This window comes from Sinocyclocheilus rhinocerous, unplaced genomic scaffold (assembly GCF_001515625.1).
Source record: "Sinocyclocheilus rhinocerous isolate Xijiao unplaced genomic scaffold, SAMN03320098_v1.1 scaffold7829, whole genome shotgun sequence".
Classification (NCBI taxonomy): Eukaryota; Metazoa; Chordata; class Actinopteri; order Cypriniformes; family Cyprinidae; genus Sinocyclocheilus; species Sinocyclocheilus rhinocerous.
Genome location: NW_015641420.1, coordinates 14681 through 33213, shown reverse-complemented (window position 1 = coordinate 33213; position 18533 = coordinate 14681). Strand labels below are relative to the sequence as shown.

The following is an 18533-nucleotide window of genomic DNA, read 5'->3' as shown; positions in this document are numbered from 1 at the left end:
GCGGCAAGCACATGTGATGACCCCGGGCTGGACTCCGCTTTGTCCACGGTGAAAGCCGATCCGGCGATGCACAGCGCGATGTTGATGTATTTCCTCAGTTACCAGCACGGATCAGCTCCAGGCATGACGAAGCGGATATCGTCCTCTTTTGGAAGGCCAAACAAAGTAGTTTCGCTTTCACAACGAAACACACAGCATCTCCACGACATGGCGCCGGCGCCGGCAACAACAGTACTACAACGAGAATAAAAGTTAGGCCTTCTTTCTTTGTGTGAACATTTGGGCGGTGTTATGCAAATCTTCCCACATCGTGACATAGACATGTGGGGGCGTGTTAGAACCAGCCGTTTTAGGTAGGCGTGGCTGACTCTTAACTTTTATAAAGAATATCTCTTTGGATTTGAGACTTTAGTCTTTGCAACTTTACAGATCTTCTTTATGCACCAAGAGCTTGTAACACTCCAAAGAGAAAGGAAAAAATGAAATCGCATCATATGACCCCTTTAAAATATCTCACACAAAACTGGGAAGAAAAACTAAAAGAGAAAAGAGAAAGTACAGGAATACCTCATGCGATAGTAAAGCTTCAGTCTTGTAGTCTCATCAATAGTGAATGAGTGATTGGGTGGATACCAGATCTTGCTAAATTCATCATAAAGGGCGAACAAACTGCTACACAGTGGAGATATACCTGAAGTATTGAGACATTATTGAGTCTGTGATGGTTACAATCTTTATTTTGTGGAATAGTTGAAAAACTTACCCAACTTCTTGGCAGCTTCAACACACAGCTCCTCTGCTGTGAAACTTCCTGAGAGATGAATGATCTGGTGTGTCTCTGGCAGGTAAAAATGTATCTCGAGCCCCTGTAATATCACTGAGGCCATGACTTCTTCTTTTTTAACACTTTATTAATGAGGTCACGGCAATATTCCATTCCAACTTTGTCCTATGTATAGTAAAATAAAATTCGGTCATCATACATATGGTATAGAACAACATTACCCACTTCGAAATACAGTAAAGAATGTTCTTTACGAACACCTGGGGTTTTTACAGGTAACGTTAACAGCTGGTTTAATAGAAACTGAAAGTTTGCTGAAGAGCTCAATTCACGACTAACACAATTCTCTCCTATTTCTGACTGTCATTAGTGTGTCTGGATTCTAACGGCTACATCGAATAAACTTATAAAATATATATAAATCGTGTAAACGAATTTTACTTTACCGTCGAAAGATCATCTGGATGAGATTCGCTTCCGAGGAAACTGATGATGAGATTCTGATAAATTACGTGCCCGACACTCTGAATCTGATTGGCTGCTTGACGTTTCTCTCGCCTGACGTCACCCTCATTTAACCCTTACTTCAATAGAATTTCTGTCACTGTAAAATGATCATGATTCATGATTCGGCTCATATACATACAGTCTATGCTCCCGAGGCAAAGTCTCTACGGCATTTTCCATGGAAAAACTGTGTGGTTTTTCGGGCTGTCTTACTAAATAATGAAAGCATGTTCAAATGTCCACAATATGGCATTTTCTATTATCGGATTTAGTCATTTTGTTGTAGCTGTTGTTGTTGTTTTCCAATACAAACTTACACGGTATATTCGATTAAATATGTATGCATTTTATTACTTAGGGTATTTTAAGATTAACTATATAATATTCATTATTATTAGATAGACATACAGACAGGAGCTAACAATGAAAAACACTTCTAAAGTATTTATTAATCTTATGTTAATTTCAACATTTTCTAAAATCAAGTTTTATCTGTTAATGGTATTTAACAGACCCGAACTAACATTATCTAACAATAAAACAATCAAAATCAAAACAGTACAACGTTAACAAAGATGAATAAATAGTGTAAGTGTAACAAATTGTTAGTTAATGCATAGTGGGACATTGTAATACGTTACAGATAGAGACTATCAAACTTAACCGACGTTATATTATTATTGTTGTTGTTGTTGTTATTATTCGTTTTTCTGGAGAGCTTCAGATCAGAAGATTCTCGTCTTTATACGTTTTTGTAAGACTGCTCCTTTAAGGGTGAATCAGTAGTTTGAGGAAATAGGAAGTCAGTCCAGTAACACTTAGCACAAAGACAAAACAAAAGGCGTTTGTGAATGATGGCAGGAATAAAAGGTAAAACTAAACCGTAACACTTGTTCTGATCAGTGCAGCACTTTATAATACGTTAAACAAACCACCAAGCCGATACTTTTACGAGTGCATCTGCTGTCGAAAGTAACCTAAAAGTCTTGTAAACTTAGTTGAGCTTTCATGACTACCGACTGCTACGTAAAATCTTAGGTCTAAGTATAATATAACTGCAAATGATGCAGCCTGGTTAATTAAAGTCTTTTAAGTATCATGTAGCAATGGTAAATAATACGTTGTCAACTACTATACGGTTTAAAAGTTTACTTTAGTTTTACCTTACATTTACTGTTGTGCTGCAGTCTCTATTTTTCGGTCATATTCAGTAATCCACCAATGATAATCAAATTAAGAAATTATCTTAAACATTAAAAAGAATTTGTTTATAAACAGTTTAGTCACTAAGTACGTCACTTCTGCAGTTGCGAGCTATGGCCGCGAGGGGGCCATACAAATACACGTAATGTTTCAGTGCTCAAATCTTTGGCCTTGATTAATCTGAAATATTGCTTTTCAGCTCTTGTTGCGTTATCCTTCAGTGGTGCACTTGGACTGACTTTTCTCCTTTTGGGATGTGTACTGGAACATTTTGGGTAGGTCTCTATTTTTGTCATCTGTAAAGATCTTAAGTGCAGTAATTGAAGATAACCTCTATGTGCTTCTTTCCTCACAGTGTGTACTGGCCAATGTTTGTCCTGATCTTCTACATCCTGTCACCTATCCCAAATTTAATAGCCAGGAGGCATGCGGACGACACTGAGTCAAGCAATGCATGCAGGGAGCTTGCATACTTCTTAACCACTGGAATTGTGGTGTCCGCGTATGGGCTGCCCGTTGTGCTTGCACGAAAATCTGTGGTGAGTACAGAATATACAGTATGCCCCGCTTCAGTTTTGTCTTGACCTTTTTTATGCTAAACAATTTGACAAGGTTGGCGATGTAGCATATGTGCTTAAAGGGACAGTTCACCTAAAAATTTATATTCTATCATTATTTACTCACCCTCAAGTTGTTCCAAACCTGTATGAGTTTCTTTCTTCTACTGAACACAAAAGAAGGTATTTAGAAGAATGTTGGTAACCAAATATTTGACGGTAGCCATTGACTTCCATAGTATGGAAGTACTGTTTGGTTACCAACATTCTTTAAAATATCTTCTTTTTGGTTCAACAGAAGACAGAAACTCATAAAGGTTTGGAACAAGTGGATGGTGGGTAATGATGACCGAATTTACATTTTTGGATATAAGCTTTCCCTTTAACAGTAAAATCTAAAAGATTAAAAACATGTCCAGGTCACGTTTATCTTAAAAAGAAAAAAAAAACAATCTTGTTTTAAGGACCATATTTTAATTAGTATTTATATCTATAGATATTTATTCTATTTTATATGTTTTGTGTTTTAATATATTGTATTTATTTATTTATTTATTTATTTACTTTTTATTCAATTAATATGATTACAGTTATAAGAATCATTGTTATTTTAGTAACTATTTAGAGATACTATTATGGTTTTTATTAATATTTTGAATCAGAAATATAAAAATCTATATACATTTTTGTATATATTTGTGTATATAAATTTTTATATTTTCTTTTTTTCATTTTAAATTTAGGTTAAATTTTAGTCTTTTGTGTGTGTTTGTAATTTTTGGTAGTTATATATATCTGTCTATATAGTTTTATTCATTTTTATTTCATTTTTATTTATTTTAGTACATCAAGTTAAACCAAAATCAAATAAGAAAAGTTGCCTTGGAAACTAGCTAAAATAAAAAGTTATTTCAGGTAACATTTGACATTTTATAACATTTAGTTATTTCAGGTAACATTTATTTGATTTCAAGTAGCAAAAATATTTTAATGGTTTTAATTTTGCTTTCAGTTTTGTTTTTTGTCAACTATAATAACTCGGATGAGAATGTGGATGTTTTTTGCATTATAGTAATGTAAATTGGGGAGGAATATTGCAGTGCAGATATCTTAATGGTTTTTGAAAATAGTCTTTCTTCCATTCTTTAAAATATTATTTCTTGCTTGTTTATTTAGATTTCCAGGTAAAAATATGACCCATGCAACTCATAAAATAATAGCTCAGAGGTTATCGCAGAATTCTGATTTTGTACAGTGTTCCTACATCACTGTGCAGGCATTGATTAAATTTCATTACATTTTTGTTCAAATTGCATTTAGTGCTCACATGTCCACAAAATGACTTAAAAGCATATACAGACAGAATATGCTTTCTAAAATGGCAAACCAGAAAGTACACTGAATGAAATATGTCACCATGAATGAAACTAATGGCTCTCTTCTTCTGCAGATCCAGTGGGGCGCCTGTGGCCTAGTAATGGCAGGAAATTGTGTCATTTTTCTGACCATTCTGGGTTTCTTCCTGATATTCGGAGGTGGAGATGACTTCAGCTGGGAACAGTGGTAAAGCCTATCCGGGATAAGAACAAAACTACATTATAAACTGCAAAGCTTTAAATAGTTTGCCATGGCAATGCTGATTAACCCAGGCCTTGACAGAGACTGTGTCAATTGCTTTGTTTTACTCTCAGTTATGGCTCCTCTGTCTCTCTGCTTCTGCCTTTTCATTTGCATTGCACGTCGGCATGTGCATGGCTCTATGTATACAATGATTTGCTTAAAAAATGTGGTTTAAAATTGTTTGAACAGCAAAATGTAAAGGGTGAATCTCATAAAACCTGTACAGTATACAGTTTGGGTCAGATTTACTCAAGTTAAAAGCAAAAACAATCGATTATATTTTGCTTAAAATGAAGCCTATTTTAGGACCATTTAAGATTTTTTCTGTTATGTTTATAATTAAGTGTCCCACCCTCTCAAAATGCAAAAATAACTGAATATATATTTAGATATCATCTGATTAGTCTTTTTTTTTTCTTTTTTTTTTATAATTTCTGCATTTAAAATATGTACTTTTGGTTTTGGGGTGAAATATCACACAGTACACTGTTTTTGTGAGATTCATGCTTAATGAATTAATTGTATGAACTTGAAATCATTTATGCAATCCAATAAAACCGTCATTAAGATGAATAATTTAATAATACATAAAGTTAAGAGCATAGTATGAGCATATTTTTCTGTCCTTTTTTTTAGCAGCTTGAATTGTTAGTACTTAATTACCCTGATTAAATTATTAACAATCATCATTTGCACTTGATTTATAGGCCTACCATTATTAATTATCTAACAATGCCACTGTCACCTTAGAGTTAAAGCGATGCTTTGTGTTTGCAAACAGAAGCACTGTAACCATGGCTGTCCAAAGTGTTTTTGTCTTAGTTTTTGCAATGCCACTAATGTCAATTACGGATTGGACCTGATAAGCTTTACCCTTCTGTGTACACCACATTACCAAAGCGGACATCTTCCTGCTGTTGTGTTCCTTCATTCCTTGTTTACATCTATTGTACGTTTCAATGTGGGTCTGTAGAAGCAGGAAGAACATTTTGACAAAGCGTGCAGAATACAATCATAAACAGCCTTTCAGTGATTATGGAATGTTTAGTATAGTTACGTTTTATTAGAATAGCATTGATTCATGCAATTCCAGAAACATTTTCCTATAGCTGACATAATTCCACATCAAAGCTTAAGCTTAGGCTTATCAAAGCCTACACTATGACATGATTGTTATGTAACTTAATAAATAGTAGGCTAAATAGTAAATGCAGTGTCTGAGATCCAATTTAAAGTCAGGGTGTCAGGTTTAATGATTGACAGTTTCACACTACTGGTGTTGTCTTTAATATTTTATAAAGGATTATACGGTTATCATTTTATCCACTATTTGAAATCTTTCTGTTTTGTTTCCTCAGATGTTGGACTGACTTTACATTGAATCACTTTTATAAGGGATGTTTTGATGTACCTTTGTGATCTTTGACTCTGTTTTAGCACTTTCAAGCAATATACATTTGATTATATGAATTAAAACACTTTAATTTTTCATTTTTTGTCTTGTCGTAATTGTGTCTTTTTCAGTAACCCTATACACAGCAAATAGCGTCACAGTTTGTTTTTAAAATTGCACTTTTTTTGAGCAATGACTTTAAAAATGTGCATATAGCCAGTTCTAGCAATAGATTCAATTGATGTGAGGTACACTCTAAAAAATGCTGGGTTGTTTCAACCCAACTTTGGGTCAAATATGGACTAACCCAACCGTTGGGTTAAATTTTTACATTAAATTTTTAACCCAAAAGTTGGGTTAGTCCATATTTGACCCAAAGTTGGGTTGAAACAACCCAGCATTTTTTAGAGTGTATAATAAAAGTGCAAAGCTACTTACAGAGAAGACAGATACAAACCAGAAAATGGGTGTTCAGGGATTGTAACTATAAGGTTTGTTTCAAAGACATGTTTACACTGAAATATAACATGTATGTGAGTGACAGCACAATGATAGATCTGGATTAACATTATAGTCTTGCATCTGGCTTACTTCCCATGTTTGCTGCAGGTGGCAGATATTGTAGGAGTGTGTGCAGAGTTCAACTGAGAAATCACTGAAGCTTGAATACGACAGGTATGTAAAAGAAACCATTAGATTTTTTCTGGATTGTTGCACCTGTGTGGTCTGTCAAGGTCAAGTCAAGTCAAGTCAAGTCAAGTCAAGTCACCTTTATTTATCTAGCGCTTTATACAATACAGATTGTGTCAAAGCACACTCTAAAAGACCCAACATTGGGTTGAAACAACCCAGCATTTTTTAGAGTGCAGCTTTACAGACGCAAACAGGAAAATGGATTGCCAATAATGCAAGTATACAATAACAAACAGTAATTTTTCAAGTTCAAGTCAGGTCATTGATGATTCAGTGATGTCATCATCCAGTTCAGCTCTCTTTGCGTGAACATTTGGGCTGTGTTATGCAAATCTTCCCACATCGTGACGTAGACATTTGGGGGCTTGTTAGAACGAGCCGTTTTAGGTAGGCGTGGCTGACTCTTAACTTTTATAAAGAATATCTCTTTGGATTTGAGACTTTAGTCTTTGCAACTTTACAGATCTTCTTTATGCACCAAGAGCTTGTAACACTCCAAAGAGAAAGGAAAAACTGAAATCGCATCATATGACCCCTTTAAATTTGAGCTTAAATATCCCGCAGATACCCTGGCAATAACCATCAATTCATGTTTTTTTTATATAATTTTCCGAACTCGGGTGGTGAGGAGGGTTCATTACTGGACCTCAAACAATTTTAGTTGAAGACCCCTGCTCTAAATCCTGACTGGAAATCCTCACAGATACCATTTCTCTCTAAGGAACATAGCTGAGAAGATACTGCCTTTTCTAGTATTTTTGACAGAAAATGTAGATTTGAGATCAGTCTGTAAATAACTAATTCTCTAGGATCAAGTTGTGGTTTTTCTAATGAGAGGCTTAATAACAGCCAGTTTGAAAGTTTTGGGGACATATCCTAATGACATTGACGAATTAATAATATTCAGAAAGAAAAAAGTCAAGTGATCACCCTGAACATCTCAGATGTTTATTTATTTATCTGAAGGTCTGGTCAGAGACGTCTTGATCTTCATAATCTGAAAAATTTAGTAAGTGGTCTCCTTTATATCTTCATACATTTTTTTTTTTAATAATTTGGATTATATTTGGGCAATGAATGGATATAGTTGCCAAATTTTGGCAAATAAGACAAATAAGATTTTTCTTGTTTTAAAATAAACTTCATTCATGTTCTCTATATATTCTAATTTAAATAAGGCCCTTAGGAAATCACTAGTCATCCAGCTTTTTATATCAGCTAGGCATTCCGTTAGTTTTGTGAGTTGGTATGAGTTACATTTTAGACACATTTGGTCTTTTTTACTGTTTTGGAAATTAAATAGTTCCAAACAAAGCCGGAGCAGAGCTGTTGTGCGTCTCAGAGCAGCACTCACACAGACGGGATGTCCCCACTTTTCACAAAAACAAACCTGTGTGTGTGTGTGTGTGTGTGTGCATTGGTGTCTCTTTCCTGAATGAATCTGTTTTTGAACAAATCAAGTGAGCCAATTATTCAATGATCCATTCATAAAGACAGTCACTAGCTTTGATTCTAATTGAATCAGCCATTTTGAACGAATTGTTTGATTAATGGATTTAATTAATCATTCATTACAACAGACACTTGCCGCCACCTACTGGCGGTTTTAGTAATGAATAATTGATTTGTTAAATCAAATGAAAAATGGTGTGTCTGATTGGTCCAGACGCTACATCATATTTATTTATCCATGGCAAGCCTAAACCAGCACAAAAACACACTCAGCAAAATATTGTTTAATTATCGTTATCGACAAAAATCCCCCCAAAAATATTATATAAATTTTGTCAGTAGCATACATCCCTAAATAAGGGGCATCATTTACGTAAATGGCACACAGACAGAGATTGCGTGCATGCATGCGTGTTTGTGCATTGGTTTAACCTGTATTGTGAGGAACTAATGTCCCCAAAGAAAAGAAAAGAAAATTTTCACATTTTTCCGCCTACACAAGGAAAACGGTTCATAAACCATAGTTCAATATAAAATAAACCTGTTAAATAAAAATGTTTACAAATTAGACAAATTTTGTAATCATTTGTGATCAAAGGAACCCTCGCCCCACCATCCCCCTTGAATTTTTTTTTTTTTAAATTTTTTTACAATTCGACCACTGCCTTTGCATAATAATACAAATGAGTTAGAAAAATAAACTATATTCATTCTGTAGTTATTTAAACCGGTATTATACTTTTTTTTTTTTTTTTTTACTATTTTTATAATCATTTTATTGTGCTTTTGCATCCTTTTTTAATCTTGAAAGTTCAATCCCTGCATAGAGCTGCATAAAAAAAAGTAACCAGTGCATACTTTACATTTACATTTTACATACATATTACTTTTAAAAGTAGATCACATTAGACAAACATTAAAGTAGCTAGACTTCTCTATACTAGGCACTAAATAGGATACTAAATCCCAGGCATAATGTATTGCAAGGAAATGACTAAAGTTTTAATCATTCTATACTTTAATGATGAAGGGATGAAATGACAAACTATCACAAAAAACCTGCCTGAAGACAGGAAAACAGAGCCGTCCTGCTGAGCCGTGTCTTTCTCTGAGCGCTTCTCTCGTGCTCGGATTCAAATAAATAAATGATTGGTCCACAGACAGTGGCCCTAACGGCAGCGGTGCCACTCGGTAATGACCTTCCCTGGGGAGTTCTGCACTATTTTTATGCGCAATCAAAGTGGCCAGACTGAATGATGATCATTAAAGAGCAGGAAGCCTGGTCTTCAGAGGTGTCCTAAAGCAGATAAAAAAAAGTCTTGTACCATATTCATGCTTTTGATTATGAAAGATGAGAACAAATATACCCAAAATGACATATTATTTCAAATATTGATCTCTTAAAATTGGTGTAATGGCACACGTCCTAATTAAAGAGGGAAACTGGGTAGCAATGCTCTGCAGGGTTGGCAAACTGACAAGCATTTGAACTACAAGAGCATCATTCATAAGAGACTGCATAATGTTTATATTTTCAGAAAACATCAATGAATAGGCATAGTTGAATGCTTAGTCACATGCATTCATGCCTTCAGAAAAACAAAAAATCATTCAGGGACTATAGTTCTTAGAGATCCTAATGCTCATAATTCCGAGACACTGGAGAGATACAGGATAGTTCTTCTAAAAACAGTGGTTATAAGGGCCCTCCAGTGGCCATGAATCTCTGCACCTCACAACCGTTGCCTGGAAACAGCCTGGTGATCCTCTGATTTATTTATTTCATTCATTTACCACATTTTACTTGGTTTTTTTTTTGGTTTTTTTTTCATTTCATCTCATATTTACTTGTTATGGTTAACACTGACCTTACGTGACTTTCTGGCACAGCTGGTTTGGCTGCCTTTTTTTTTCTCATGAGTTTATTGATGTCTCAAACATAACATAAGGCAACTTACTGTACTGGAGGATACCATGGACTATATATAAAGATGAATGCTCTATGGAAGATCATGCAAACAAGACTGTGCATTTTAACAGACACAGTTATGACCTTGAATAGTCACTTTTAATCTAATTTTAAGCTAATTACTTATGTAAATAAACAAGTTTCTTAGAAAGTTTCTTTATGAAAAGGCATGGACAGTTGTAATTGTTATATGTTTGATGTCATAGATAGATAGATAGATAGATAGATATAAACCAGTCACTAGTCTCCCTTAATGTGTAGTCGTGATTCTTTGTTCCCAGATTTCTTTCATCTTCTCATTATCGTTCATTTGGAGGGAATTGGGTTATTAGGAGGATCACCATCAATGCCAGGGTCCCAGAGAGGAGGAGGATGGGGAGGAGGAGGAGGAGGAGGGATGTCCCATCGCTGGTGATGGGTGACCACTTCCAATAGGATAGGAGGGGTTTACGAAAAGGTCTGTTTTATTCGCTCTCACGCTGACTTTATTCCTTCATCGTTGACTATCATCTCGAAACGACAGCGCATGCATAGCCTATAAGGTAAGTTTGCACGCGTCTCTCCGTCTCTCGTGCTATTGCTCGTTAATAGTTCGTGCACTTCGTTGACAAAGGAGAACATTACACTGTCGCTTTCTAAGCATTTGACTTGAGACTTGAATCGCCCCTCTATGATCGTGACTGTGTAGGCTGATGTAAGTTGTTGCATCCGTTAACGTGTTGACATCGTAGAACGCGCGTGTAACAGTGGTCTCATACAGCCCTGTTGAAAAAAACAGCATATGCTGGTTAGGTATGTTTTGAAGCTGGGATGCTGGTTTGAGCTGGTCCTTTGCTGGTTTGAGCTGGTCCTTTGCTGGTTATAGCTGGTCCTTTGCTGGTTGGTTCTTTGCTGGTCTAAACCGCTCCCTTGCTGGCTTAAGCTGGTCCTTTGCTGGTTTAAGCTGGTCATGTGCTGGTCTTAAACTGGTCGAACCAGTTTAGGACCAGCACATGACCAGCTAAGGACCAGCATAAACCAGCAAAGGACCAGCTTAAACCAGCTCAAACCAGCATCCCAGCTTCAAAACATACCTAACCAGCATATGCTGGTTTTTTCAACAGGGAGAGTACCGATACAATTCAATTAAATGATTAAATATCTGCCTAGCTGGACTAAATTAAAATCCCAGGCCATTTGAAGTTCATCTCGTTCGGTCTAATGAAGAAGTCTCGTTTGAACGATGCACAAGGCACGCGCAGATAGGACTGTCAGTGAATCGTGAAGGTGTTTTCACTGGAGACGTCTTGTTATTAAATATTTTAACGAATATACTGTTGTTTTATCCTTAGAACTACGCTTTATCATGTTTAGGACCACCGGCTTGTGAATTATCTTAATTAACTTGATGAACTTATACCGTTTTCACTGTCTGCTCTAGGAAAAGTGTGAAAGCTCATCATCCATTCTCATGAATATTATTTGACGTTATACAAATTTAATGGACGTGCTATCAGACTAATATACTGTGGTTGATTATAAAGGTGGTTCATTCATTCATTCCTTAATATCATCTGCATTAAATCAAGTGTGTAATGCCATTATTTTATGGAGGAATATGGATACAGATGTATAAACGATATAATGTTCTTAAACTTTTATGTATAGCGCATTACGTTTTGTCCTGTAGATTGGCAATATATAGAAATGACTTGATTTACCTAGTCCAGTTTTACTTTAATGTTCATTTTAAAACTATTACATCGAGGATAGCCTTTCTGTGTGACAACTTTCTTTTCGGAAAAATTCAGTGAATGAAGTCTTAGCATGAATAATAATTCCAGTTGACTCTGGAATTTCCCATTGACATTTTTTTTTCTCCAGGAAATAGGTCTTGTGTTCAGTGCCACCTTGAAATCTATATAAGCTAGTTTTATAGACTACGTGGGGTGGCCAGGGTTAATTCAGGGGGTCCATAGACCATGACAGAAAATCAGTGTGTAACTCCAACCTGGCATAAAAAAAGCATGAATAATTAATAATAATGCTGATTACTTTACATTACCCCGCATACATTCCTACCGTAACTTCAAATGTTAGTCTATTGGAACTTATTTCTCTTATTTCTATCATCTGATTAACCAGCGGTTGGAGCAAAAGATCTAACATTAACTTATACAGTGATTTTTGTAAATGTTGTTCAGGAAACCTAAAACTTCAACTTACTTCAAACAGGGCTGCCAACTTTTGAATTAGTCAGGAATAATGACAAGCTTGCGATTAAGTATACATATTATTTTCTCAATTTTTCTAAACTAATCTATACAGGGAACCCTAATGTTAAGGTTAAAAGTAAAAATTGATTTGTGTAGAAGTTCATATTAGATCATTTTTATAATAACGTTATATCTACAATATGCATTTTTATTAATGATAAAAAGAGTAATTAAATGAGTAACAATATAATAAATGCAATTTTTGCCAAATTCTCCTCTATTACATGCTAGTTTATGGACACTGAATTGATTTTTCTGAGGTTTTGTGTGTTTTCAAACTGCTGTCATTGAGTGATCACATGAGACACTATACCAGTGGCGTATAGGCAGAATTTTATTTTTGGGTGGGCCTGGGCAAAAGTAACTAACGGACGGAGTCAGACTCAATATTCAGGTCATTTCAGTCTTCATTTGTAAAACTACCACGTCGCCATCTCCGTCACAAACGTGCCCGTTGTCAACATAACCTAAAATCATTCACAATAGCCCCAATCCCTAAATACTGTTGCAGATTACAGTAGCTACAACCTGTCCATACAAAACATGAGTATCAGTCAGAACGAAAATTATATACGGCTTTATTTATTCTGAAACAGAAGTCATTTAAAATTTTATTTGTATAGCCTATAATTAATTTTCATTTCATCATTCCACATAAAAGTAGCCTATATTTCCTCAAATAGCCTATATTATATATATAACTAAAGTGTATAACATTATTTTATTATTTTATTTAGGTTTGTTAATCTTGGGAATTAAAGTGATTTTAAGATAGTCTAAATAACAACAATAACACATTGTCCTAATGTAATACTTTGAATTTAAAGGGGTCATATGATGCGATTTAAATTTTTCCTTTCTCTTTGGAGTGTTACAAGCTCTTGGTGCATAAAGAAGATCTGTAAAGTTGCAAAGACTAAAGTCTCAAATCCAAAGAGATATTCTTTATAAAAGTTAAGAGTCAGCCACGCCTACCTAAAACGGCTCGTTCTAACACGCCCCCACATACCTACATCACTATGTGGGAAGATTTGCATAACAACGCCCAAATGTTCACGCAAAGAAAGAAAGCATAACTTTTATTCTCGAGCACACCTCGCTTTTCAGAACAATGAGCTTTGTAAAAATTGACGCGTTTCAGAAAGGCGGGGCATAGAGGAGAAACAATAATGTACAGTATGTGGAAAATAAGGTTTTTTTTTAACCTTAAACCGCATAAACACATTTCATTACACCAAATACACAAAATAATGTTCTTTTTAGCAACATCATATGACCCCTTTAACTAAAATACATTTAGATTGTGTGCAAACAAATTACAATGAGGTGGCTGTTTTGCAACAAGGTGGAGACAGTTCTGTTCATAACAGTAGACCTGCTGGTAAAGAAGAGACAGGTACAAGAAAAATAGCCATAATAATAATAATAATAAAAAGTACACACACACACACAAACAGAAGTGAGAAAACGAGATGTCAAGGAAAATGAAGAAACGGAAAAGGGAAGTGCCGTTCAAGAGAGAACTTTTAATTATTTTGCACAGCACGAGCCTAAGTATTTAGAATTTTTTTTATGTTATGGTCATACAAATAATAGGGTTGTCTGTAGTTTAAAAAATTGTTGTGGGTGTATAGCAGGGGTGTCAAAACTCAGTCCTGGAGGGCCGGTGTCCTGCAGAGTTTAGCTCCAACCCCAACTAAACACACCTGAACCAGTTAATCAAGATCTTAGGGCAAGTTGGAGCTAAACTCTATAGGGCATTGAGTTTATTTTTATTATTTTGTTTTCATGCAAGATTAATGCACGACTAACAAATTTTGGTCCCCAAAACTTTCTAGGATTGTTAGTTTATTGTTCTAAAAAACATAAAAAAAGAACATTCTTAGACTGTTAGAACTAAAAAAATAAATGGGATCCTTATATGTTAAGGAAACAGCTGATATATCCTTGTTGTATATGTTTGCAGGCAAGATCAATGCAAACACAACTAACAAATATCGGTCCCCAAAACATTCTGGGAATGTTTGTTTATAGTTCTAAAAAGAAAAGAAAAGAAAAAAACATAATCCTAAAAATAATGTTCTTAAAACATTAGATATTGGTTCCACCCCCAAAAATACCAAATTGCAACCATACACTAATATTAGTAAAACATATTTTGGAAAGCGTTGTTTTTGCCCTCTTGAGGTGAATAATAAAATAATAGCCCATCCATCTGTGTGCACCCAATCAAATAATAGCTGGAGATTTTAATTGGGATGTGTTTATGAGATCTAATTTTCTGATGTTTATGTAAACATGTAAACAGCATTTATCTTAAATGACCATTTGCGCCATCATTCTATTTGATTGCTTGGTGTTACATGATGGAAAGTCTGTTTCTTACATGTTATTATGTAATTCTTACATAATTGCTGAATCAATTGTGAGATAGAGAAGCAAAGACTTGGCAACCCCAGAAGCTGTTTGTTTTGTAATGAGATGTTACAGTGTGTCAGTGAATTGTATGGTTCACATAGACAGTGATGTTAAATAATTATACTGAGCATTAGTGAGTATTAATGAGTACACATCACATAGCGTGACATTGTGTTGTCCAGAGATTGTTTACAGCTCAGAGTAAATGATTGCTTTGCAGCCCAGTGAGAGACATCAGCTAGCCTGCTTGTGATTGCCATTCCCCCACAAGATATTACTCTAAATCAGGCGCTTCAGCGGGGGGTCCGTAACCTCTGCAGGGTCCATGCTGGTACTGTAAACAAATCTCACGCAAATATTTGTGAAAGAAAACACACAGTAAAGTAAAAAACACTATATTAAGTAAATGCTTTTTGAACTTTCTATTCATCAATGAATCCTGAAAAAAATATTATGGTTTCCACAAAAATATTCAACAGCACAACTATTTTCCACATTAATAACAATAATAAATGTTTCTTGAGCAGCAAATCAGCATATTAGACTGATCTCTGAAGGATCATGTGACACTGAAGACTTTAGTAATGATGCTGAAATTGTCATTATTGAAACAGAAAACAGTTATTTTAATGGCTTTGCATTACAAAATAAATGGGGTACTCTTTATTTTGTCTCCTTCTTACAGTGTACTTATGAAATAAGTACTGAGTAATATTAATAAACAACTTGAACGTACTATAGGGTTAGAATTAGGGTTTGGTTTAGGGTTAGTTGCATTTTACTGTATTTTACTGTTATTGCTATATAAGTACATGTGACGTGTAAAAATGACACTGTAAAAAAAGTGTTACTAATAAATGTTTTTTAACATTCTTGTGATGCAAAGCTGAATTTTCAGCTTCATTACTCCAGTCTTCAGTGTCACATGATCCTTCAGAAATCATTCTTATGCTGATTTACTGCTCAAGAACCATTTCTTCTTATTATAATCAAAGTAGAAAAAAGTTTGCTTAATACTTTTGTGAAACAGTGATACATTTTTCTCAGGATGTCAGCATTTATTTGAAACAGAAATCTTGTGTAACATTATAAACATCTTCTTTACTGTAATTTTGATTAATTTATTGCATCTATGTTAAGTATTAATGAATCAAAAGTATTTATTTTAATTTCTTACATAAATTTCTTTAAAAAAAAAATCTTACTGACCCCAAACTTTTGATCTGTAATGTAATATACAGTTATATGAATGACAGAAAACCCAGATTTACGCTGTTTTATTATTGATCACTTTATTGTGTCTCTGCACACAATGTTAGTCTTTCAAAAATGTGGCAACTTTTTTATTTAGCAGCCAAATGATTAGCATCTTTAAAATTGATCTAAAATAACAACTAGATACATAATCTCTTGGCGTATAGCTATCTTTGTTAAATAATAATACATTTGAGTTGGGCAGTGACTTTCATGTCTGAGTTCATATCATATTTTATACTACACTGTAAAAAATTTGTGTAATTTTAACTGTAAAATATTGTAAAAACGCTACTGGAAAAAAAAAAATGTTACTAGGTTAACAGTAAGTTCCTATACATGGAAAAAAACTGTAAAGAATCTAACCAGAAATGTCATGTAATTTTACAGTAAAATGCTGTTAATTGTTTTTAACAGCATTTTACTTTTTAACAGCATTTTAGTTTTTAGAAGTAATTAAATATCAAATCAATGTACAATTTACAGTCAAAAACTCTAAACTGATATTCCAAGAATTCCCTGCATGACACTCCACATTTGAAAATATTTTGTTTAAATAATCATATTTTTTAGTTTGTGTTATCAGTTATGGACGTTAGGGTTTTATGTTACATCTTCTGTTGTTAAATGAATGTTTATTGCATTATTTAAGTGTCATGTGTGTTACCATGATGGTGTTTTGTGTGTCCGGGAATGAATCTGTGCACTTTCTATATGTTAGTATACAGTATACTTCAGCTTGTGGAAAAGCTTCATGCGGCTTTCTCTTTTACCACCTGCATTATTATGGTGGTTGTCAGTATATGTTAAAGGTATAAAACAGATTTTAGTCGCAGTGTGCGTTGTTGAACTTGCTGGTTTGCATTCACATTTTCTTGGCTTCCCAAAGACAATTATACAAAATAACAGATCTGTGCCTCATTGTAACAATATCCAGTTTCATCCTGGAATCCATTTAACGGGCTAACAGTTTTCTCCATGCTGGATGTGGACATCCTTGACTAATTCATACTGTGAGAATCAGTGACCCATGTTGACTTCTTAATTGTTCTCTTAAGTCTTGACATGTCATTGCATGTTATATGAGGTTATGAAAGCCATGTTGCTATAGTTACAGGTGTCACGCTACATGAGAAACCTGTACTGTTGTTTTGGAACAACGTTTCAATCTCGCAGGCTTCAGTGAAACTTGCAATCTATTAGGAATTGACAAAAAAACCGAGCCAGTTGTATCGTCACACTCATTTAATGCTAGTAATTGCTTTAGAAATTAAAAACCCTAATTCTCATAGCTTGACTGGATGTGGAATGGTTGGCAGAACAAAAATAAATAGATCCTATTGAAGAAGTCGCAAGCCTGTGAGAATCTACATCTGTACTTTTTGCTCTCAATACATAAACTTTTATGCCAGGACACTTTATTTTATCGATCAAGTAAACAGTAACCCGTGTTTTTGGTTGGACAGGAACATCAGTGTGGGTACAGCATGAGGATATAACCAAGCACTGGTTCTGGTAATAAGAGCTGGTGAGCACCATGGAGTCTTTGTTTGAGCTCAAATAACATATTGTGTCTGACTCAATACACAATACATGTCTATTTGTCAGGAATAAGGATGCCAGGACATGTCTATTTGTCAGGAATAAGGACGCAAGAAGTGCATTTTTGGTATCCAGCTATGGATTTTCTAAGACAAAGACAACTGTACAAGTTGCACATGTTTTGTTAACAATATTGACCAACATGGACCAGCTTTTTCCAGAAGTGTCATTTTACACATGTGCAGACAAACACAAAGAATCTACACACAGCGAGTATTTTGTAAAAACGAGTAGTTTGCGATGTTTCAATTTCACATTTAGCAGTACAACTGTATGTGTAAATGACTAAAAACATTGCATTATGCATGCCAGGCCAGTAGTCGGCGATGTCACTTTGTAAAGAAACACTACCTGCGCACACACCTATACACCGAACACGTAATATGCATAAACATTACGTCACCGTTTTCACAAATTTGCATTTTTGTAGTTTACACAAAGATAATGGTATAGTTTTTAAAAAATCTTTTTCAAATGTGTGCATTTTCAGGCCCCCAAAACTTCGTTGTCATGTAAATGAACAGCCAAAATGCATAAAAAGTTTTCTGTTTCTGTTTCTGTTCATCTTTGCAGGAATGCAAAAAGTGAATAGCAGGCACAGCAATGCCAGTACAACCATAGTTATATATGGATACAATAAGCATAATCATTTTCACAGTACACAGTAACGAAAATGGTATTTCAGTGTGGACGAAAGGCCAAAATATAGAAAAAAAAGTTTTCAAATTTATCCAATTAATGTGTTTCAGTACTAGGTGATGGCTTGACAAATATGGATATTACATTGTAAAATATAGATAATCACATTCCCAACAACTTACCTGTC

The 18533-nt window shown here is 34.7% G+C and overlaps 2 protein-coding genes and 1 long non-coding RNA gene across 5 annotated transcripts in view; 2 read left to right on the top strand and 1 right to left on the bottom strand.

Moving 5' to 3' along the window:
• The window catches only part of LOC107754775 (tyrosine-protein kinase JAK1-like), a 21278-nt gene extending 19975 nt beyond the window's left edge, over positions 1–1303 (bottom strand). For all 3 annotated transcript variants that reach the window (XR_001641620.1, XM_016571354.1, XM_016571355.1), the window contains exons 1-3: positions 1231–1303; positions 764–949; positions 568–691 (exon numbers count right to left, since the gene is read on the bottom strand). Coding sequence is in view for 2 of the 3 variants with exons in the window: in XM_016571354.1 (XP_016426840.1) it covers positions 568–691; positions 764–887 (248 nt within the window). In the remaining variant the exon portion in view is untranslated. The remainder of the gene's footprint in view (positions 1–567; positions 692–763; positions 950–1230) is intronic.
• LOC107754777 (uncharacterized) overlaps positions 1–1589 on the top strand; it is a 12449-nt gene extending 10860 nt beyond the window's left edge. Inside the window, exon 3 of the long non-coding RNA XR_001641621.1 lies at positions 1578–1589. This is a non-coding gene — a long non-coding RNA (uncharacterized LOC107754777). The remainder of the gene's footprint in view (positions 1–1577) is intronic.
• Positions 1590–2082: 493 nt separating this feature from the next.
• Positions 2083–5055, top strand: LOC107754776 (leptin receptor gene-related protein-like). Its single transcript, XM_016571356.1, has 4 exons — positions 2083–2161; positions 2694–2769; positions 2850–3033; positions 4502–5055. The coding sequence occupies exons 1-4, from the start codon at positions 2143–2145 to the stop codon at positions 4616–4618; spliced, it is 396 nt and encodes a 131-aa protein (XP_016426842.1). The 5' UTR covers positions 2083–2142; the 3' UTR covers positions 4619–5055.
• The last annotated feature ends 13478 nt before the right edge of the window (positions 5056–18533 follow it).